At 48.3% G+C, this 22,413-nt stretch overlaps 1 protein-coding gene across 1 annotated transcript in view; it reads left to right on the top strand.

The window, feature by feature from the left end:
• The window catches only part of CLMN (calmin), a 126,563-nt gene extending 107,779 nt beyond the window's left edge, over positions 1-18,784 (top strand). Inside the window, exons 7-13 of the mRNA XM_004376698.1 lie at positions 3,349-3,542; positions 4,609-4,691; positions 6,859-8,514; positions 11,964-12,160; positions 15,712-15,772; positions 16,361-16,431; positions 18,616-18,784. Of these exons, the coding sequence (XP_004376755.1) occupies positions 3,349-3,542; positions 4,609-4,691; positions 6,859-8,514; positions 11,964-12,160; positions 15,712-15,772; positions 16,361-16,431; positions 18,616-18,784 (2,431 nt within the window). The remainder of the gene's footprint in view (positions 1-3,348; positions 3,543-4,608; positions 4,692-6,858; positions 8,515-11,963; positions 12,161-15,711; positions 15,773-16,360; positions 16,432-18,615) is intronic.
• The last annotated feature ends 3,629 nt before the right edge of the window (positions 18,785-22,413 follow it).

Genomic DNA, 22,413 nt, shown 5'->3' with positions numbered 1-22,413 from the left:
TCTGGTTGTACTTCTTCCAAGACAGATTTGTTCGTTCTTTTGGCGGTCCATGGTGTATTCGGTATTCTTTGCCAACACCACAATTCAAAGGAGGCAGTTCTTTGGTCTTCCTTATTCTTCGTCCAGCTTTCGCAAGTGTATGAGGTGATTGAAAGCACCATGGCTTGGGTCAGGCACACCTTAGTCCTCAAGGTAACATCTTTGCTTTTCAACACTTTAAAGAGGTATTTTGCAGCAGATTTGCCCAATGCAATGCGGCTTTTGATGTCTTGACTGCTGCTTCCATGGGTGTTGATTGTGGATTCAAGGAAAATGAAATCCTTGGCAACATCAATCTTTTCTCCATTTACCATGATGTTGCTTATTGGTCCAGTTGTAAGGATTTTTGTTTTCTTTATGTTGAGGTGTAATCCATAGTGAAGGCTGTAGTCTTTGATCTTCATCAGTAAGTGCTTCAAGTCCTTTCCACTTTCAGCAAGCAAGTTTGTGTCATCTGCATAACACAGGTTGTTAATGAATCTTCCTCTAATCCTGATGCCCCGTTGTTCTTCATACAGTCCAGCTTCTCAGATTATTTGCTCAGCATACAGATTGAACAGGTATGGTGAAAGGATACCACCTTGACACACACCTTTGCTAACTTTAAACCACACAGTATCCCCTTGTTCTGTTCGAATGACTGCCTCTTGATCTATGTACAGATTCCTCATGAGCACAATTAAGTGTTCTGGAATTCCCATTCTCCTCGATGTTATCCATAATTTGTTATGATCTGCGCGGTCGAATGCCTTTGCATAGTCAATAAAACACAGGTAAATATCTTTCTGGTATTCTCTGCTTTCAGCCAGGATCCATCTGACATCAGCAGTGGTATCTCTGGTTCCACATCCTCTTCTGAATCCAGCTTGAATTTCTGCTAGTTCCTTGTCAATATACTGCTGCAGCTGCTTTTGAATGATCGTCAGCAAAGTTTTACTTGCATGTGATATTAATGATATTGTTCAATAATTTCTGCATTCGGTTGGATCACCTTTCTTGGGAATAGGCATAAATATAGATCTCTTTCAGTCGGTTGGCCAGGTAGCTGTCTTCCAGATTTCTTGGCATAGAGAAGTGAACGCTTCTAGGCGCTGCATCTGTTTGTTGAAACATCTCAGTTGGTATCACATCAATTCCTGGAGCCTTGTTTTTCGCCAATACCTTCAGTGTAGCTTGGACTTCTTCCTTCAGTACCATCGGTTCCTGGTCATATGCTACCTCCTGAAATGGTTTAACGTCGACCAGTTCTTTTTGGTATGGTAACTCTGTGTATTCCTTCCATCTTCTTTTAATGCTTCCTGCATCATTTAATATTTTCCCCGTAAAATCCTTCAGTATTGCAACTCTAGGCTTGAATTTTTTCTTCAGTTCTTTCAGCTTGAGAAATGCTGAGGGTGTTCTTCCCTTTTGGTTTTCTACCTTTAGGTCATTGTAATACTTTGTCTTCTCAAGCTGCCCTTTGAAATCTTCTATTCAGCTCTTTTACTTCATCATTTCTTCCTTTGGCTTTAGCTACTCGACATTCAAGAGCAAGGTTCAGAGTCTCTTTTGACATCCATTTTGGTCTTTTCTTTCTTTCCTGTCCTTTCAATGACCTTTAGCTTTCTTCATGTATGGTGTCCTTGATGTCGTTCCACAGCTTGTCTGGTCTTTGCCAGCACATAACAAGCATTAACAAATATCAGTTCCCTTCTCCTCTGTGGATGAAAATTAAAGATGGAAAAGAGGTTGGATCTTTGGGGTTTCACCTGAGGGGGCAAGCATGCTAGATTAGAGTTGATTAATGTGAACAACCATTAAATGTTGTTTAGAAACAAATCAACCAAATGTGATTAATGTCACTGAATTATACACTTAAGACTGGTTGAAACAGCAAATGTTTGTGATACATATTTTGCCACAGCAAGAAAAGTCAATCAGTGAACCAAAAGTTCGTTGCCAGGTGTTAGGGTCGGGGGGAGGGTGTGATGATAAAGGGGAAGAAGTTCTGCTCTTTGGGGCGATGGAACCCTTTGGCGTCTGGATTGCAGGGGTGGTTGCATGAATCTACACTTGTAATAAAGTTTCACGGTGTCATACATCTACCCCCCCGAACATGAGGACGTGTGAAAGGTCCGTAGCGTCATTAGTAGTCCTGCGCTGATGTCAGTTTTCTGGTTTTGATAATACACTGTGGTTATGTAATATGCTAGCATTGGGGGAAGCTGGGTGAAGGGTATACAGGGACTCTCTGTGCTCTATTTGCAACTTGTTGTGAGTCTTAAATGATTCTGAAATAAAAGGGCCTTTTTTTACAAAGAACATTCAGTGACCCCAGCTGAGAGATTGGTGGGCCTCTAGGAGTGGGCTGTAAAGGGAGATTAGTGCCTGGCAGCATTATCTATCTTTATCCCTCACTCTTAAAATTATAATCTTATTGACATTCATAATGATATTAGCTGCCACATAGCGAGTGGCTTCCCTGAACACTCACTGTGCCCACTACATTGCACAATGCGTTCCCATAGGACATTGGCGATCTTTGTATATGTGTGTGTGTGGTGAAAATATGCATGACAAAACATACGCCAACATTGCCGATCTTGTCGGTTCCCCCTATACACCCCGCAGCAGCCCCAGGGAGGCCTCAGTGTGCTGACCCCTCTTTTCCAGCCGAGGACTCTGAGACTCAGAGAGAGTGTGACTTGCCCAAGGCCACAGTGCTGGAAGCATGGTAGGGTCCCTGGGGTATGAACCCAGGTCTTTCTGGCTCCATTTTTATAGCCCAGCACATCTTCTTTTGCGAGTTTTTGAATATCACTGATAAAATTAACAGTTTATAAAATTGCTCCTTTATATGTTTGGGGATTTGGAAACACAAGGCCTTATTTTGCCTCTTTGTGTGATATTTATCTTTCTAGTCTGTTTCTCTGGAAATGGAAATATGAATGGTTCTGTGCAGCTCTCCTGGTGCTTGGGGGCCAGGGCATATTAGCCTTAGAGGTCAGCAGTTGCTAGCCCCACTCGGCAGCTAGCAAGGTGGCTACGTGCTGACCTCTATGTCTTCGAGTTTGTTTGTCATTGTCGTTGTTGTGTGCCGTTGAGTCAGTTTTTGACTCATAGCAATCTCACGTGACAGAGTACAACGGCCCTGTAGGGTTTCTGTAGTCTGTAATCTTTACAGGAGAAAATAGCCAGGTCTTTTTCCCACAGAGTCACTGGGTGGGTTTGAACTGCCAACCTTTCAGTTAGCAGCCGAGAGCTTAACCATTGTTCCACCAAGTTTGTTTACTAACCTGTTTTGTTGCTGTCTCTGCTGTTTTTATTTAGGTATGGCGTGGCGGTTCAGGACTTTGCGGGCAGCTGGAGAAGTGGGCTGGCTTTCCTGGCTGTGATAAAGGCCATTGACCCCAGCCTGGTGGACATGAGGCAGGCTCTAGAAGATTCCACACGGGAAAATCTAGACAAGGCTTTTAGCATCGCACACGATGCCCTTCACATCCCCAGACTCCTGGAGCCGGAAGGTAGCAGTGATTCTCTCTCTCTCTCTCTTCTTTATTGTTTTCATTACAAATATAACACCTGCTTGTGTAGAAATTTGGAAAATACAGAGAAATCCAATAGAGAAATATTTAAGTCACCTACATTCTAGTATTTTCCTATGCATCTAATTATAATATTTTTTAAAATAATTGGGACCCTTCTGCATGTGTATAGTTTCGTATCTTACTTTTTTCACTTAACTTATAATTATGACATAAGTATTTTGTATGTTACTATGTTTTCATTGTATATTTTTATTGGCTGCATAATAGTCCATCTAGTGGACATACTATAATTTACTGAACTCATCCACTGCTGGTGGACATTGAGGTTGTTTCACAAATATTCACTTTATGAATAACACTGCAGTGAACATCTTACTAAATAGAGCTCAATGTCCATCTCAGGTTGTTTCCTTAAGGACCAGCTCCCATCAACGAAGTAACAGAATCAGAGACTATATACCTTCTTAAGGTGCTTGGCTGTCTCAGTCATATTGCTTTCTGTCTGGGTTGGGTGGATTTGGGCCTTCTGCTATCAGTGTAGAGCATACTCTGATAGAGCCAGCAGTGGGCTGGCTTCTCGCAGCAAGGAGTAACGGACAGTTGGGAATAAGGACCCTGAATTCTACCCTGGGTAACACCAACAGCTTGCACTCAGCTACTAACTGAGAGGTTAACGTTTGAACTCACCCAGAGGCACTATGGAAGAAAGGCCTGGCAATCTGCTTCCATAAAGATTACCGCCAAGAAAACCCTGTGGAGTCAGTTCTACTCTGTAACTCGTTGAGTCACCACGAGTCAGAATCAACTCGATGGCAACAGGTTTGGTTTGTGGGTTTGGATCCTACATCTCAGCTTCTCTACTCATCAGCCAGCTGTGAAACTTTAGTCAAATGATTGACCCTCTCTGGGCCTAACTGTCCTCAGGTGTTAAAAAAAACCCAAAACAAAACCCTCAGTGACCTGTGGGGCCCTTCACCATCAAGGGTCCTGTGATCCTATTTAAAAAGTGTGTTATCTCGCTAACTCCTGGATCTCTTAACAGATATCATGGTTGACATGCCAGACGAGCAGTCCATCGTGACCTACGTGGCACAGTTTCTGGAACATTTTCCGGAGTTGGAAGCTGTACGTTTGTTTTCTTTACCTCTCAGTCAGAAACTACATTCCCGTTAGCCGGCCCTCAGATGAAGCGGAACCATGGCCTGTGCTGTTCTGTGTGACTAGCGATGATACTCAAAAGTCAATCTCAGGTCCCTTGAGAATTGTCTTGCCACATTGTAGTTGCCCTTCCACAATTACGAATGCCATTATTAAGTGGAAAAGCAGAACAGGAAGTTGGGCAGTTACACCTCTCGCAAACCTTTTCTCATCCCAGACGTCACTAAGCTTATCACACATGCTCACTTGTAATATGGACTGGCTAGCTGATTTTTCAGATGTCAGATGGAACCTTTTAGCAGTCTACCAGATAGTATCAGAGTGTTAAAAATTATAAAAGATAATGACCATTCAAAAAACACGCCTTTGTATTTCCAGAATCCCAGCTAATACTCGTGACAGATTTTGGGGGGAACAGAGTCCTATTAGAAGCTGTCTTGGCTTTGTTGTCACCCAACCCTTGCCCAGCCCTGAGATGATGATAATGACAGCAACAGTAGCAACAGCCTTTAACTGAATTCATTCGCAGTTTACTGAACACCTGCTGCAGGTTCGGAGCACTCAGCAATAAATGAGGCCAGTAAGGTCTCCACCCTTGCTAATAGAGGAACAGTTAACAAGGCAACACATTATAATTTCAGGTTGTTATAAGTACTGGACAGAAAAAAAATAAACATAAAGCATTGAAGAGCGCCAGGGGTGGTGGGTACTGTCACCGGTATGGCTCTGGGCTGGCTGCCATTCCTGTAGTTCTTCGTGGCACAATGGCATTTTATAGATGCCAGTGTAGACACTCAGAGAGGCTAAATGACTTCTCTAGGGTCACACAGCTACCCAGCACGGTGGGATGGTGGGGAGCTTTATCCTCGGGTCTCTGTGGTTCCAAAGTTCAGGCTCTTAGATGCCTTCCAGCATACAGCTGGATCTGAGACGATTAGGACAGCATATTAACTAATTCAAGTTCATTGACATTGAAAGAACATGAATTCCCATAACTGCAAAGGGCATATTCTTTCCAGCTGCACGTGGTTGTTGGTGTTGGTAGTTGCTGTCAGGTTGGCTTCTCTCCTGGTGACCTTATGTATAACAGCAAAATATTGCCTGGTCCTGGGCCATCTTCATGATCATTGGTACATTCACCAAAATAAGCCATAAAGCTAGGCTCAATAAATTCCAAAGGGAAAAAAGATCCTTAGAATATAGAAGAACTTGCATTTGTGGAGGTTCAGATATCACTGAATGATCCTTACCCAAACCTAAAAGTTTAACCATGGATCTCTATAAGTGTTGATTTGGAAGGGGAGGTGATGGTTGACAGAGAGAGGGTAATTTTCTTTTCCCGTCGACTGTTAAAACGCTTAACACTTCTATTAAAGCTATTATTATTATTAGTATTATTGTTGGAGCCTTTTAAATCCCTTCTAAAGTTTTCAAATCCAACAAGTCTATACTGGGAGGAAGGAGGGCTTCAAAAATACCTAGCCTAGTGTCCTGGCCAGGGTTCGGAAATGTTTGATGAATGAGCTAAACTCATCGGGTGTCTGGAGAAGCTGGGATTTCTGGTCTGTATTCCCTTGGGGGTGTAAAAAAGATGTAAAGAGATTGTTCTGCAGTGAGGCAGCTGTGTTCTAAGAACCGGAATGACTTTGTCCACTCCCGTTCCTTACTCCTCATCCCAGCTGGGTTAGCTCTTCCAGCCCATAGCAAACTACGCAGTGGCCCACAGGTATGCAGCAGCTGCCAGTCTCCACTCTCCTAGGAAGGGATCGTCCTTCTCTGAAGTTTGGTTCATTGCTTCCAAAACATGTTTTGTTTTATTTTATTTATCTGGTGTTTTTGTATTTGGCAGGAATAGTCTTTTGCACAGTGGCTAAGAGCTCAGCTGCCAGCCAGAAAGTCAGCAGTTCGAATCTGCGAGCTGCTCCTTGGAAACCCTGTGGGGCAGTTCTACTCTGCCCTATAGGGTTGCTATGAGTCGGAATTGACTCAACCAGTAGTGGGTTTGGGTTTGGTATATCATAATCAGAACACTTTGCATTCATCTTGAAGTGGCTTTTTTTGTGTGTTTGTCGAGAGAGGCACATAGACCATGCTTAAACACCCTTATTTCATGTCATTCCATGTTTCTTTGCAGGAAGATTTTGTGGATTCAGATAAAGAATTTCCTATTGAGTCAACATTTGTCCGCATCAAAGATACGCCTCCTGAGGAGGAAAGCAGAGTCTTCCTTGTGACTGAAAATGGGGAGCGTGCCTACACCATCAACCATGAGACCAGCCACCCCCCACCCTCCAAAGTCTTTGTGTGTGACAAGCCCGAGAGTGTGACGGGGTTCCAGCTGCAGCCCTGCCTGGGTGGTGCTTCCAGTGGTGCGCTGCCAGACAGCTCCCATGACCTAATGCACCAGATCATCGACCAGGTCCTCCAGGGTGTCCCCTACAAGGCCAGTGACGTCGGTGAGCCATCGCCAGAGACTTCCATTTTATCATCCAGAAAGGACAGCCGCAGAGCCAACTCTTTGCCAGCCAAGAAGACCGTCCACTTTGAGACTGACATTTACAAGGACGCTTCCTGCAGTAAAGACCCTTTCGGCGGTCAAGGTGTTTGCGTTGAAGGGAGCCCGAGAGGGGCAAAGGAGTCTTTGAAGCAGGATGGACACGTCGTGGCTGTTGAGGCTGACGAGGGAAAGAAACCAAAACAGGAAGCCCCAAAGGACCCGGAAGCAGCCTCTGACAAGGCCCTGGATGACGTTTCTTTGGCGGATGCTAAGGCCAGTGACTCTCAGTCTTCCCCGGGTCCTCCCACCTGGAACGGGGCACTGGAGAATACAGCTGACCACATGGGAGAAAGCCGTCCTATTGTGTCACCTGGAGAAGACGCCACTGTGGCTGATTCCTTGGAGATCACGGTTAAGCTGATGAATGTAGAAGCTATGGATAAAGAAGACTATTTTGAAAGCATACCGTTAAAAGCCTCTAAATTTAATAGTGACCTAGTCAGTTTTGCCTCTACCAGCCATGCTTTTGATGAGACTCCTTCACTTCATGAAGACAAGCCCACCGAGAGTGACGCCTCAGAGGGTCATGCTGAAAAACTGGGCAAAAGGATAGCTAAGTCTGCCCATAAAGAGAAAGAGTCATCCGCGTCCCAGGTTACGGCTGACCAACCCGCACCTCACAAGGACCCTGGCCAAGACGTGCAAGGTTCTTTGGTGCCAGAAGAGGCACCTATAGATAAGAAACAAGGGGTATATGAAAAGGCGAAGCAGAAGTCCGTGCGTCATCATGGCGAGGAAGAGGAGGAAGAAGAGGGGTTCCAGGGGGATGACGGAGAACTGCCTTCCAACCCCCCGAGCAGTAGCGTCAGCCTGGAGACCCTCAGGAGTCACAGCGAGGAAGGCCTGGACTTCAAGCCCTCCCCACCCCTCTCGAAGGTCTCTGTCATTCCCCACAACCTCTTCTACTACCCACACTACGAGATGCCCCTGGCTGCAGTTCTGGAGGCTTTCACTGAAGGCCCGGAGGACTTGAAAAATGAAGACGCAGGTCTTGAAGACCCCGACGATTATTTGCAGGACCTGGACTCGAGGGAGGAGGAGGCCGATGACGCTCAGATCGGCTGCAGTTTTTTGGTGACAGGCAAGGAGCTTCCCAGGGCGAGTGACCAGGTGCCATATCTCGACAGGGGAGCTGTGGGCACCCTACGAGCCCCAGACCCCACGCCCTCAGCCCACCATGAGGACCACCAGCAAGGGGAGGCCACTGAGAGCGACCCCTCAGAGAGGGATCAGGTATTTGGTTGTGGGAGGGATTCGGAGGCCCTGCTCTTCAGCTGTGTGCCTGGGGAATTCTGCGCTTCTTTAGAGCCAGGTTCTTCCTGCAGAAAAGAGGGATAAATAGGGATGCCTCCCTCCCAGGCATCCTAGGGTGCAAAATTTAAGGAGGCACTTACCTCTCAGGCTGGCGAAGATAATAGGGTTGGCACCTGAGAATGCGTGCCTCCTTAAATTTTGAGCCCTGGCCACCTGCTGGCCTCACCCTAGCCCCAGCCGGATCCAGTGAGATCACGCTGGAGGGTGCAGCATAGGATAGCAATGATCATATTTAAAACAGTGATCCTGGCTAACATTTAGCAGGCACCAGTGAATTGCAGCCCCCTTTCTCCTTCAGCAAGCAGCGTTGGAAACAAAAGTGAGCCCTCACCTTTGCCTCCACCTGAGGCACTGTTATCCGGTCCCCTGGTTTGAAATGAGTTGTGGCAGTAGGAAAGGGGGAGACACACACTCTGAGCTCGAGCCGCTGGGTGGGTACACACTTAGCTTCCACGAGCTTTCGCTCTTCACCTGAGCCCTCAGCAGCACAAGAGGGGCTGCCAGAGTGAGTGGGTAAATGAAGTCTCGGGGGGCGGGGGCAAGAGGGGTCCCCCTGCAGGTCCCTTGTTAATAAGAGCCCACCCCTACCTCGGGAATCCCGGAGATGGAGCCAAAAGCATGCTGACTGCTCCCCTGCAGATACAGTGAGACGAGGGACTGGGTGAGAAGGCCGGGGAGAAGAGAGGCCTGGCCTCGGCCCCTGGGCGGGCTCACCCACCCACCCTGTCTACCATGTGGACAACAGGGTGCCAGGCACTACCAGGGCAAGCACACTAGGAAAGACGGGCCTTGTCTTCAGTGTGTGATGTTGGGGAGGAGGAGCCCCCAGTAACTGTACCAGGAGGGATGCGGCATCAGACGTGAGGGATGGGGCCCAGCAAAGGGCTCAGGGGTTCAACGGAGGGAGACTGACCCAGCCGCAGAGAGGCTGCATGGGTGGGTGGCCGTGGAGCTGGGGAGGGTGTTCTGGGCACGGAAGGCGAGAATTCTACCACTGAACCGCTGCTGTCCCCCAACTAAATGCTGTAGACACGTGACTTAGGGTGTCAGGGAAAGAGCCTGGATTGGGACATCGGGATTTGAACTCATTCCTGCATGGAGCTAGTCACCTGCATGGAGCTAGTCACTGCCCAGGTCTGAGCCTCCCACTCCTCGTGATCCGTGCGGGAGCGATGCTGATTCTGTTTGCCCACTTGGCTCTGACCTGCTTCCTCGGGCTCTCACCTGTCCGGCCAGCATCTGCCCACTGGTCCCAGCCCTCTTGGATTGATCTCAAGTTGAGCCCTTGCCTGAATGCCTGCAACTGAGTGAAGGGAGGGTGCAGCCCACCATGACAAGTATGGCCTGTGAGTGTTGTCCCAAGACACCAGAAGACAGATCCGGGAGCACGTCTCTGGTACCTGGCTCTCTTTAAAGTAACCCAGACCCACTGCCGTCGAGTCAATTTCGACTCATAGCAACCCTGTAGGATAGAGTAGAACTGCCCCGTAGGGTTTCCAAGGCTGTAATCTTTATGGAAGCAGACTGCCACATCTTTCTCCCGTGGAGCAGCTGGTGGGTTCAAACCACCTCCCTTTCGGTGAGCACACACACTCATTGCCGTCGAGTTGATTCTGACTCATAGCGACCCTACAGGACAGAGTAGAACTGCCCCATAGGGTTTCCAAGGAGCAGCTGGTGGATTCCAACTGCCTCCCTTTTGGTTAGCAGCTGAGCTCTTAAACACTGCACCACCAGGGCTCCAATCATAAATCACTTGTGCCATCCAGGCTCCTTCAGGGAACATTACCAAAAGTAACCCATTGCCGGTGAGTCAATTCTGATTCATAGCAACTCCATAGGACAGAGCAGAACGGCCCCATAGGGGTTCCAAGCAGCAGCTGGTGGATTCAGACTCCCGACCTTTTGGTTAGCACCTGAGCTCTTAACCACTGCAGCACATTAGCTGTTATTTCAGGAGGCGTTTAAGAGAGATTTGTTGAATGGAAGCCCCACCCATTGCCAGTGAGTCGATTCCGACTCATAGCGACCCTGTAGGATAGAGTAGAACTGCCCCATAGGATTTCCCAGGCTGTAAATGGAAGCAGACTGCCGCAACTTTCTCCCACGGAGCAGCTGGTGGGTTCGAACTGCTGTTTTGCTTAGCAGCCAAGCGCTTAACCACTGCGCCACCAGGGCTCCTTCCTTTAAGGAAAAAAGAAAAAAATCTTTCACCAGCCAAGGGGACTCAAAAATAGCAACTTTTTTCTTCTTCCAGTTTAAAAAAAAAAAAATCCTCTCCTCATTTCACCTCTCTGAAAAGGTCGCATTTGCTTGTTGCTGATGGAGGAGGGCTGTCATTTCACATTCCTGAGAGCTTTGGTGATTCTGCAGGGGGCTTTGTTCTCCTGGGGTCCCCTGGCCTGGCCATGCTAATCCTCTTATTCCCATACCTGTTCAGCAGGTTCTTCTACCCCCTGAAGGAATTCTTGAGCAGTGATTCCCACAATTCCCACCCTTCTGGATTTCTCTGCAGAGCATTGCTGCTGGGTTTCAGAGTGTCTGGTGTGGACATAGTGGTCAGAGGACCTTCCTTACCAAATACATGCTAGAGATGCCCCTTCGGCCAGTACACGTGATACACATTTGCCTCTGTGTGTACCCCTCCAAACTCAGAGGCCACCTTTGCACCCCTCGGCCTGCCTGGCTTCTGGGACTCGTTCCTCTGTTGAAGGGGATGATGGTGGCATGAAGGAAGGGTAATCTGGCCGCTGTAAGAGATGTCCTTTTTAGGAAACACTGAAGTGTAGTGGGAAGAGGTTGGTATTTACTGTGCCCATTTGGTGGAGTCCCTGGGCGGCTCAAATGGTAAAGTGCTGGACGACTAACTGAAAGGTTGGCAGTTCAGACCCACCCAGAGGCACCTCAGAACTAAGGCCTGGCAATCTGCTTCTGGAAGGTGACAGCTTTGAGAGCCCTATGGAATGTAGTTCCACTCTTCAACACATGGGGTCGCCATGAGTTGGAACTGACTCAACTGTAACTGCCAACAACATGCCCATTTGACAGACAAGGAAACGGAGGCTCAGAGAGGCAAAGTCAGTTGCTCAAGGTCATATAGCTGGCTCAGCCATGTTCGGAAACCAGATCTTACTGACTAAAACTATTCTGCCTTCACTCTTGCAACTTGAAGCACTGGAATTCTGCTCAGGGAGCCAGAGTCGGGTCGGGCCTCTGGCCCACGGCAGCTGTGTGGAAGGAACCCACGGGAGAGGCAGGATGGGAGGGACACCCTAGCTGGGTCTTAGGGGCGAAGTGGAGTGTGGCCAGTGGCGTCACTTGCTCATCTCAGCATGAAATGCCAATTTGTGTTTGGTTGTTTTTTTAAGTCCCAGAAATCCCCAAACTCGGAAAACTTAGTCAACCCTATAGAAGAAAAGATAAAGGAAGAATCAACCAGCAGTAAAAAAAAGGAGAAAAGGAAACACGTGGACCACGTAGAAAGTTCGATATTTATAGCGCCTGGAACTGTTCGATCCTCGGATGACCTAGAAGAAGACATTGCTGTTCACAAAATTCCCTCCAGGTATTTGATTGATATCTTTCCACCCTAGACATCAAGCTAGAGAGTTGCTCTCTGAACTCACCCCATTTTCAGTTACTGACTCAATGGGGGTCACAGGGGTGGGATTGGACCAGGACAATCCGTATTCATGCAATGACCTCAACCGTTACCAGACCTGCTTGTAAGGAGCAGAGTTGGAAGGACATGAATCTTGCCTTCTCTCCTCACTCTGTGTACCTTTGGGTAGAAACTAGCAGTGCACGGCAAAGTGGCTGAGTCATAGGTAGGTGTGGGGTGGGAAGAGTAATAGATGTGGTGACTCCTGACCCTGACCCCAGATCACTGTGGGCTGGGCTAAGTAGGGGCCAAAGATGGCCATTGATAGCATTGTGCTGACTTAACCACATATGCATTGAGGTGGCCTTTTATCCCTGTCACATGGATGTTGGACATCCATATGGCTTCCGTCACGGGTTTGATTCCCAGGAAGTGGCGACAGTTGATTTATCATGGGAGGAGGGGAACAGGGAGGCTAATGAGCTTTAACTGATCTATGGGACTCTTGTACACCTCTGTTCTGTCACTGCAAGGCCACGGGTTGAGTTGGATTTGTCCCAGGGAAAATATTGAACTCTGAATGTCAAAAGGCCCTGGGCTCTCCGTCACCCTCATCATCATGATAGCACCCAGTTTACCAAGCCCTTCCCGGGTGGAGGCACGTCTCAGCCACGTCCTCGTCAATTCTGTGGTCAGCCCCGCAGGCAGGTAGGTGGGATCATGCCTCATTACTGCAGACAAGGAAGCTCAGGGGGACACAGAACTTCCCCAAGACTTTCACCCTTAGGAGTGGCAGAGTTGGGGTCTTGGGCTCAGGTCAGTCTCACCCCAGAGCCCGTAATCTTCCCATGACCCCCCATTGCTGGTGGTGGTGTGAGCGATGCTGGCTGCAAAGGAAAATGATTGGACATGCATTTGGGGGGTGGGCAGGAGAAGCCCCGACAGACAGCCAGAGAAGGAGCTGATGGGGCACCCAGCTTTCCCCCTCCTCTCTGCTTTGCTTCCACACCTGGCCTGTGAGGAAACAAAGGCAGAGAAGTTGGGGGCAGAGAGGGGCTGGCGATGGAGAGGCACAGCAGAACCAGATGCCAGCTCGGCTCACGACTCTTACAGTCCCTTCCCCCGCCCCAGGGGCATGACAGCTCAACAGACATCTGTGCTTTAAATGTACCATTCCACCCTGCTGTAAATGCAGCTGGACACATTTGGGCAAATGGGCCAGGCCACCAGCTCCTGCACCACAGCTTGGTGAGGGGCCACCAGTCCTGTGCTGGACCACTCAGCTTTTCTCCCCAGGCAGGTCCCTTCTCAGATATTCTTTCAGCAGCCACTATGTGATGGAGTCAGCTAGGCTGGGGACTTCAGGGAGGGAGACAGAGGTCAGGCATGGGGCTGGTTCAGGCCCCACTCTGTCCCCCAGGAGCTCACAGACTAGAGGGACCATCTGGTCTACCAGGACAGGGAGGGACACAGAGGGTATTGTGAGGAAAGTGGAGGTGTCACGTCTTGGACCTCAGAGGCAGGCTGGGAGGACCAGGGAGGCCTGGGCCTGAGATTTCTTTGAGCGGAGCGTTGAGGGATAGATGTGATTCAGGAGCGGGAAAGGAAGGTATTCCAGGTGAAAGAAACAGCGTGAGAAATGGCTGGCACTTAGCAGCACCTCAGTAAACATTGGTAGAATGGAAGAAGTGGGAGGTAGGAACGAGAGGTGTATTGAGGGAGAGCGAGCGCCTTTGCTACAGATATGTGCTGATCACGAAGCCCATCCCAGTGAAGATGAGGCAAAAGAGGACTGTAATGAAAAGTAAACCGCTATTTCAGTGGATGTAGGCATGAGGCCAAGTTGACTTTGCAACGCAGTGGTCTTCCTTACTCTGAGCTCTTGGCGTGGACCAGGCAGCAGTTTCCTTTCCAGCTCCTTCTTTCCACCTCAGCTCAGGCACACCGTGGCGGAGCTGTTCTTATTACGGTGAAAGTTCCACGGCAGATGTCAGCAGAGAGTGTGGGGGGGTGCTCAGCAACATGGACGAATGAGAGACCAGGCACCAGGGTGGGTGCTGAGGACCTGGCTCCTGTGCCCCCAGAGCTGGCGGCGGACTGAGGGAGCACAGTCATTCATGGATTCGTTCCCCCAGAGAAATTAGCCTAACTAGAGAAGAATGTCTATGTTAACCATGATGCTCTTTTAAAGAATTATCTATCTATATGTGATCAAAATGACAGTGGCAGCTTGAAAGGTAGCACCACTTGAAGAGTGTAACCCATGTCACTGAATTGGACATGTAGAAACTGTTGGAGTGGTGTATGTTTTGTTGGGTGTATTTCCACCAAGATGAATGAATGAATGAAATCCACTGCAAACACGCATAGGGAAAATCATGCCCCCGAGTCTCCTGGTGCGAGGGTGTTGGGTTCGCTCTCTAGGGGCCACTGCTGGGTGCCAGGAGCTTTGTAAGAGCGTTTAGTTCACTCCTGCGCTGTGAAACCAGCCAGGAGGAATGAGCCCTGGTTCTGGATTGAGGTCAAGGGGTGACATTTCCCTAGGCCTAGCACAGTCCTGGCACATAGTGGGTGCTCAGTGACTAAGTGGCCATGTACCCAGTGCCAGGGAGGAGCTTGGTGAAGTGTACAGAACAGCAGTGAGAGGAGCGCCAAGGCTGCCAATGATGAATTCCCTGGGAATAAACTCTTAGGTCAAATGACTTTTCCCAGGACACCAGGATGCCTTGCGGAGATGACTCCCCTGTACCAGGACACATCAACATGCAGAACCTAGTTCTCCGGTGAACACCAAACAGGACCACTTTCCCCAACAGTGTCCTGTTACCCCCACCATCACCACCCACCTCTGTGCACTGGGTGGCGTGGGGATGGTGGTCCTTTTGACAGATGGGGAAACTGATCAGAGATGTAAGTACTTGGCTCACAGGGCCAGCTTCTCAGCAGAGGTGCCAGGACGGCAGCCCAGGCCTCTCGGTGTCCTTTGCCTCAGCGCCTGGTCAAACCACCTGTTAAAAGGACAGAGGCATGTTCCACGTCAGCCTCAGATAGGTCAGAAAATCAGCCTTCTCGTGTTTGAAAGGAAAAGAGGCTATGTGCCCACGGGTGGGCAAGCGGAGAGCAGCCCTGGACATGGGGGCAGGCTCTGGAAAGGGAGCCAGCTACCAGCCTAGGCCCAGGTCTGACCTTAGCTTGCAGAGGACTTCCGGTGGGTACCAAGACCTCAGGATGCTTGGAAAAAGAGGCCCCTTCCTGCCTGAAATTCTGCGATTTTTAAGAATGCTTGTTCTGCTTTCTATTTCCAATCCTGCCTTAATTCCTTGTAGACCAGGGCCCATGTGTGTCTCTCTAATATCCATTCTGCTGTTTCTCATTTCTCCTCCTGGGTCTGAAATCGTAACTTACCTGAAGCCCCGCGTGGAGGACTCAGGGTGGGAGGGGGCCGTAAAACTGCGCCATCTGTAAAATAGAGAGCCCTTGGTGGCACCAGTTCAAAACCTGTGTTTGTTTTCCAGGACTAGTCACAGTGACTCCAGCATTTACATTCGACGACATACTAATAGGTCTTTAGAATCGGTTAGTATGTGAATTTGTTCTTCTTCCTTCCAGCCCCTGCTAATCATTTCATTTCCATCCTTCCTCCCCCCAGCCCCGAGCTTTGAAATCACTGTTGGGCAACAGCTATACTTTGGGATAGAAGACAAGCAAACTGAAACCTTGTTAAGCACACTCCAGTTGGATGTCCAGTTTGGGCGATAAGGGATATAAATAAAGTGATGATTTCAAAGCTAGAAGGCCTCTTTGTTATAAAAACACATCTAAGACTCCCCACACCCAAAAGGTCATGTTCAAAGATGGAGGTGCAACATGCAGTGGAGGGTCCGTTTTACACTTTCGAGTATTTAGCTCAGATACGTTGGGACCCAAATCAGCCACGGTCCATGTGACCCCCTAATTTAGGTCCAGGCAGTGGGGCCTTTCCAGCTCACCAGGGGGGCGGTTGGGGAAGGTGTTAGAGTAACAGATATTGTTTAGCAGTCTGGAATTTTGAGAAAAGCATGGCATGCTCGGCTTGGTGTGTTTAAAATCATTTTATTTTCTGTTTCAGAGATTTCATCTTTACTAATTGGGTTGCGGGGGTTTTGTTTATAAATTTCACTGTAGGATCATTTTAGCTATGTTCAATTGAGGAATGCCGCTGATGTGGACGACAGAAGAAACCGAATGTTAACAAGGTTGGTGGCTTTGCTCTGTTTTAAGTTGTGTGGGGTTTATTTCATGTTATTTTATTTCAGTCATGCAGCGTACCTCTTGGGGGAGATTTTTCTCAAACGATGCTTTGTTAACACTATTAATAGTTTGGGATAATGCAAGAAAATACCTGTTCCAGAGAATGAGTAGGAATTCAATAGCCGTGGGAGGGAAAAGTAGATAATAAACAAGGTTGACGTGCAGGGCACAGGTCAAGAAATGACTCTGTCTAAAGATGAGTCTGTGTTATGAGCCGGCACCTGCATTTAAATAAGGCGGTGGCCTGAGACACGTGTCAGAGGTAGAGCCAGGCCCAGGAAGCCGTAGTAATCTTGGGGTGCTGTGTGTGTTCTGTAATGCTGTAGCACCTGACCACCCTCTCCATTCTGTGTTCCCACTGCAGGTACAATACTCAGAAGCTCACTGAGCTGATTTTACAATTTTATGGCATCAGAGCAGACATGAAGAGGGAGTGCAAGCATGCCAGGATGTCTATGAAAGTATTCCTTACTGCGGAAGAGCTAGATGGCTTAATCTAATGTTGCCAAATTGCCGTAGAACTGCCTGCTTAGAATACGGGAAACTGGAAAAATCTCCCCAGATCTGACAGTTCCAAGATGTCCCTATTTCTGTTACAGTCGTTGAGTCCCATCATTTTATTCTGTTTTTCAGTCTTTGCCATGGAGTCGAATTGGCTTGGAAGGCTTTAAATGATGGCATTTAGCAGCCTCTGCGGGAAGCTTGCCCTGCACCCAGGAGTGTGGGCAGTAGATCATCACTGCCCAACTCCTGTCTGAGGCAAGACAAGCTTCCCCTCTCCCGGGAAATGGAAATGTGAATTCCAGTTTTCATCTAGCCCTGGCGCATCCCTAGGAAAATAATACTTTCAGGTTTTAAGAGATAAGGACTTGGAACACAGAACCTGCAGGGCGGAGAAAGCCAGTGTGTTTTCTCCTTCAAGCATTTACAGTGAAGTGCGCCACGACTAGCCAAAAGGGTGGCAGTTCAAACACACCCAGCAGTGCCTCGGAAGAAAGGCCTGGCGATCTGCTTCTGAAAGGTCACAGCTTTGAAAAGCGAATGGGGCACAGTTCTACTCTGCACACGGGGAGTCGCCATGAATCGGAATCGACTCAACAGCGACTCACAACAACAGCAATAAAAATATATAGTTTAAATTTGTTCCAAAAACAGTTTTCAGAAAGGAAAGGAGTGCAGCCAGTCGTTCACTCTCTGCATGTGAATTATATAAATGGTGGTGAACGTTTAACCCCATTTGGGCTCTACTCCTCACCGGATTAGGAGGGAATTCAGGGGTGGGATGGTTTTAGGTTTCCGTAATCTCCATCACACTCCCTGAACCCACCCCGGAGACGCTTAGGCTATAAGCTTCTATAAACGCAGCTTCAAGCCGCGGCCCCTAATCCCCTTTCCAATCAGTTTATGGCCCCTAGCCCTTTCCTTGGTGGAAATTTTGAGGCTGTGTTTGGTCCTCACCACACAGCACCCCTCTGGGCTTCCTCATTATCTACCAGTCAGAAACAAAATGTCATTCTAACACCAGCTTATGTAAAATAAAAGAGAAAAAATAAATCTGACCAAGAACAAATCACGTAGTTTTTTTGTAAAAGTTCTGTCCCAAAGCTAAAAACGAAACTTTCGGGGTGGAGTGTCTTTTTTGTGTTTGTTTCTGATAGCTGTTTTAAAATTTTCTGTCATCTGGGAACTGCCATTCTTTTAGACGACTTGTGATGTTCCCTCCATTACTGACGAGTGGCAGAGAGCTGACAGGATCAATTCCCCATAATGGTGAACTCTCTGAGGGCATCAGGCCATAGTAGAAGGTGTCCTGGACTGAAATCTAGACCTGGCTCAGGTGCCAACTCTGTCACAGAGTAAATGGTGTGACCTGGGGCAAGTCACTCCACCCGCCATGAGTCTCAACATGCCCATCTGAGGAATGGAGCCAGCAGCACTTCCCTCTTAGTCGTGGAAATGAGCTGAGAGTATCTGTGAACACTCAGAGTCCTCTGCCTGGGGTCTGCACTCACAGTGCTGGGGGTCTCCTCGGACCTCGGGCAGTGAGGTTGGAGTACGGGGGGGCTGTGTGGAGTCCACCGCGCTGGGGACCCGCTTGTAACTGCTTGCCTCTGTCTTCCCTTCTCCAGGAAGGCCAACAACTCGGGCGAGGCCATGTTGCCGGGCAGCCACAGCCCGCTGAGCGACTCGCTGACACAGTTTGTCCAACAGCCAGACATGATGTATTTTATCCTCTTCCTCTGGCTCCTGGTCTACTGCCTGCTGCTCTTCCCCCAGCTGGACGTCAACAGGCTCTGATGTGTGTGTCTGGATAATAAAGACGACAGGACCCTGACCAGGGCAGGGCTTCTTACTTCATTTGCTTTTTGGGTTTGGCTGGGGCGTTGCTGCAGACACTCGAGGACGAGGACGTCTGAGGAAACTTAGCCACCCTCCCCCCTTTTTTGTGTTTTCTGTTTTTTTTCTGTCAGGCTTGAGCATGCCTTTCTCTTTGGCTGGGTACTCAGAACTCAGGTGTGTGGCTGGCTCTCTAGGTGAGGATTTGTCTCGTGTGCCTTGCTTTGTAAGATATTAAGCATCGTCATCGAGCTTAGCCGGAACCTGGTTGTTAGCCCACCCCAGACGCGGGTTCTTAGGCCCTGGGTGGACTTGAGTCACTGACCTCACAGGTGAGGGTCCACATAATGCAAAGAGTAGAAGCCCCAGACCGAGCCCCCGCTGGGAAGAAAACTGCCGCATTTCCCTCCAAGAGGGGTGTACCAGGTGGACAGTTGAGGTCTGGAGACTGGTTGTGTTTGTCAGGGAAATTTGAACAGCACAAAGCTGCTGGCTGCGGGGGGACGTGGCAGAATCCAAGGAGGAACGTGAAGCTTTGCTGCGAGCCAGAGTGCACTTTCTCCCTCCTGGTTGTTTTTTTGAGGAGAAGAGTAGGGCCCTTTTCAATTCACTTTTGCAATAATGGGAATTGAGGTCAAGCTGTGTTGTTTTTCCCACCAACGATCACTCCTTGCAAATGAAGTCTTAGTCAGGCCAGAGGAGACCATATGCAGAAAGTGGGGTTCTGGGACCCTGGTAACAGCAACACCACACATGGGTGGCTTTGAAGAACAGAAGGTTATTTTCTCACAGTTCAGGAGGCTAGAAGTCTGAATTCAGGGCACCTGCTCTAGGGGAAGGCTCTCTTTCTCTGTGGGCTCTGGGGGAAGGGCCTTGTCTCCTTCAGCTTAGCCGTTGATGGTTTTCACATGGTATCTATCTTCTCCCCTTTGTGCTTGCTTGCTTTTCTGTCTAATCTGATCTTTGTATCTCTCGTAAGTGATTAGATTTAGGACCCACCATACACTGATAGGAGCCCTGGTGGTACAGTGGGTAAGCATTTGGCTGCTAACCAAAAGGTTGCAGTTTGAATCCACCAGCCACTCCTTGGAAACCCTATGGGGCAGTTCTGCTCTGTCCTACAAGGTCACTACGAGTCAGAATCGACTTGATGGTTTGGCCTGTCTACGCTGATATGACCTCACTAACATAACGAAGAAAACCCTGTTCCCAAACAGGATTACATCCACAGGTATAGGGGCTAGGATTCCAACACGTATTTGGAGGGGGAGGGGCACACACAGTTCAACCCCTAATGACCCCCTCCCACCTTGCCTCAGCTGCCCTCGGCCTTTCAGAGTCTGGCTGCTGGAGCTTCTGTGTCCATCCCCAAGGCGCCACAGGGCAATGTCAGAAGCCCTACTGAGGAGTGGAGAAGGGGCTGGGCTGATAATAAGCTGATGTCAGAGTCAGGAGGGACCCAGCCGGTCCCACCCAGAGAAGCCCTTGCCCACACCTGCCTCCAATGGCACAGACATGCTTTGTGGTCACTCAGAATGGATTCCTTGAAAAGGCTTTCTGGAAAGCACCCCAGAGTGTACCAAATCAGGTAGTTTGTGAGAGGAGAGAAGGGCGTTCGCCCACCCTTCCGCTTTTTCCTGCCAAGATGTGGGTCAGTGGCAATTTATTGCTTCCTCCTTCCCCAGCTTTCCCCCTCAAGAAGCATGTCTTAGCAAGCCTCATACAACTGCAGACTCTTAGAGCAAAGGGACCTTAGGGCAGACAGCCTCTTGTCTAGTGAAGCTGAGAGGCAAGACCACACAGCCGACCAGGAGCAGAATTGTGATGTCACCAGGACACCTGATGCCCCACCCAGAGCGGCCACCTCTTTCAGGATACCTCTGTTGCACCCATGACTGTCCTGAAGAAAAGATAAAACGATTAGATAAAAATGCCCTATTTTTAAAAAAACAAAACAAAATGTTTAGGCCAACTGACCACCTTTGCTTTTTCTCCTGTTTTTCCCACGAGGAAGTCGTGTTCCCTTACAAGATGGCCCCTTCTTACGTCTGAGACGGCCTTGACAGCTTTAACGGCTTGTCAGTTGACATACCACGTTTCTCCCTCCAGAAACTGTGTCTCCTTAGCGCGCCAAGGACAGCTTGTTTCAAGGAGTTGGTTTCAAGTTTACAGAATTCCAGCATGGCCAGAAGAATTTACGTTGTACGTTTGAGTCGATGACAGCTAAAATCTGGCCTCTAACCCTTTCCGATAATAGCCGGCCTCCCCGCCCGGAAAGAGTCTAAACCTTCCAAGCTGAGAGCTGCTGGGAGTGTGGAGTGGTTCCATCTGAAAGACCAAGAGCCCTATGGAAAATGAGCCGATTCATGAGCTCCTTGGCATCCTCCACAGCTCAGAGGCAGAGATAATAAAGATTATGTGTGTGGTGTTTTATAACCCTGGACACCATGACACCATGCCGCCCTCGCCTAAATTAGATGTTGGAAGAGCTGACCCCCAGCGTTGATCATTTCATTTTACGGGCCCAGGCCTTGTTCAGGACTCTCCGCAGGCTGCTGCTCTCAGCCATTACGGTTCGTAATCTTGTTTAAAAGCATCTACTGGCAAGACGCCGAAAAGTCATTTGGTTCAGGTTGGCAGTAAACTGATTTTTTTTTTTTTTTTGAGGAAAGGGGAAAAAAAACCTCATCGTAAATATAGGCCTACGTAGAAGAGGCTAGACTGGTGGATATAAAACCTGCAGGACAAACAATCCAATTCCTTCTTTTTTTTTTCCTTTCTTTTTAATTTTTATCCAAGTAATACATGTTCATAGTTTAAAATTTAAAAAAAAAATCCTCTAAGGCTTTTAATGAAAACTAGCTATCCCCTAACTAAGCCTTGCTCTCTAAAAGCAACACTTTCAACTCTTTTAGCTGCTGCTTCTATTTGCCTTCGTATTTCTACATAACATCCTTATACTTCTAATTTTTAAAATTAACTTAGAAACATCTCATGACTTACTAGGAGCCCTGGTGGCATGGTGGTGAAGCACTCGGTTGCTAATCAAAAGGTCTGCTGTTCAAACCCACGAGTGGTTCCTCGGGAAAAAAGACCTAGCAATCTGCTCCTGTAAAGATTTACAGCCTAGGAAATCCTATGGAGCAGTTCTACTTGGTTCTAGAGGGTCGGGTCGCTGTGAGTCAGAATTGGCTTGACAACACGCAGCAACAAGTGACTTGCTATTATGGCAGAGGAAGATTTTGCTCTGACCCATAACCCCCTGTGTTTTTCCAGTATGGTTAGATCACATTATTTGGAAAGTTTCTACTGAGTGTTGACGTTACTACAGCCACGTAAGGCCTGTTGACCCGAGTCAAGTAGTGTATTACAGTTACATGTTCTTTCTTGCCCATTTCTTTTTTCTTTTTTTTTCCCCCACTTGGCTTGAGATTTGGTTTTTTGTTTGTTTTGATGTGGCATATTCTTTAGGAACTTCCTAAGATAGGGGATATGAGAGGTAAATATGGTGTTTTGAGATTTTGCATAACTTAAATTGTCTTTGTTCTTACACAAGTGTAGCTGGGTATAGAATTGCAGGTGGGAAATAA

Source organism: Trichechus manatus, unplaced genomic scaffold (genome assembly GCF_000243295.1).
Source record: "Trichechus manatus latirostris isolate Lorelei unplaced genomic scaffold, TriManLat1.0 scaffold00045, whole genome shotgun sequence".
Lineage (NCBI taxonomy): Eukaryota > Metazoa > Chordata > Mammalia > Sirenia > Trichechidae > Trichechus > Trichechus manatus.
Note: the sequence above shows the minus strand (reverse complement) of the source record. Positions and strands in the feature narration are given on the sequence as shown.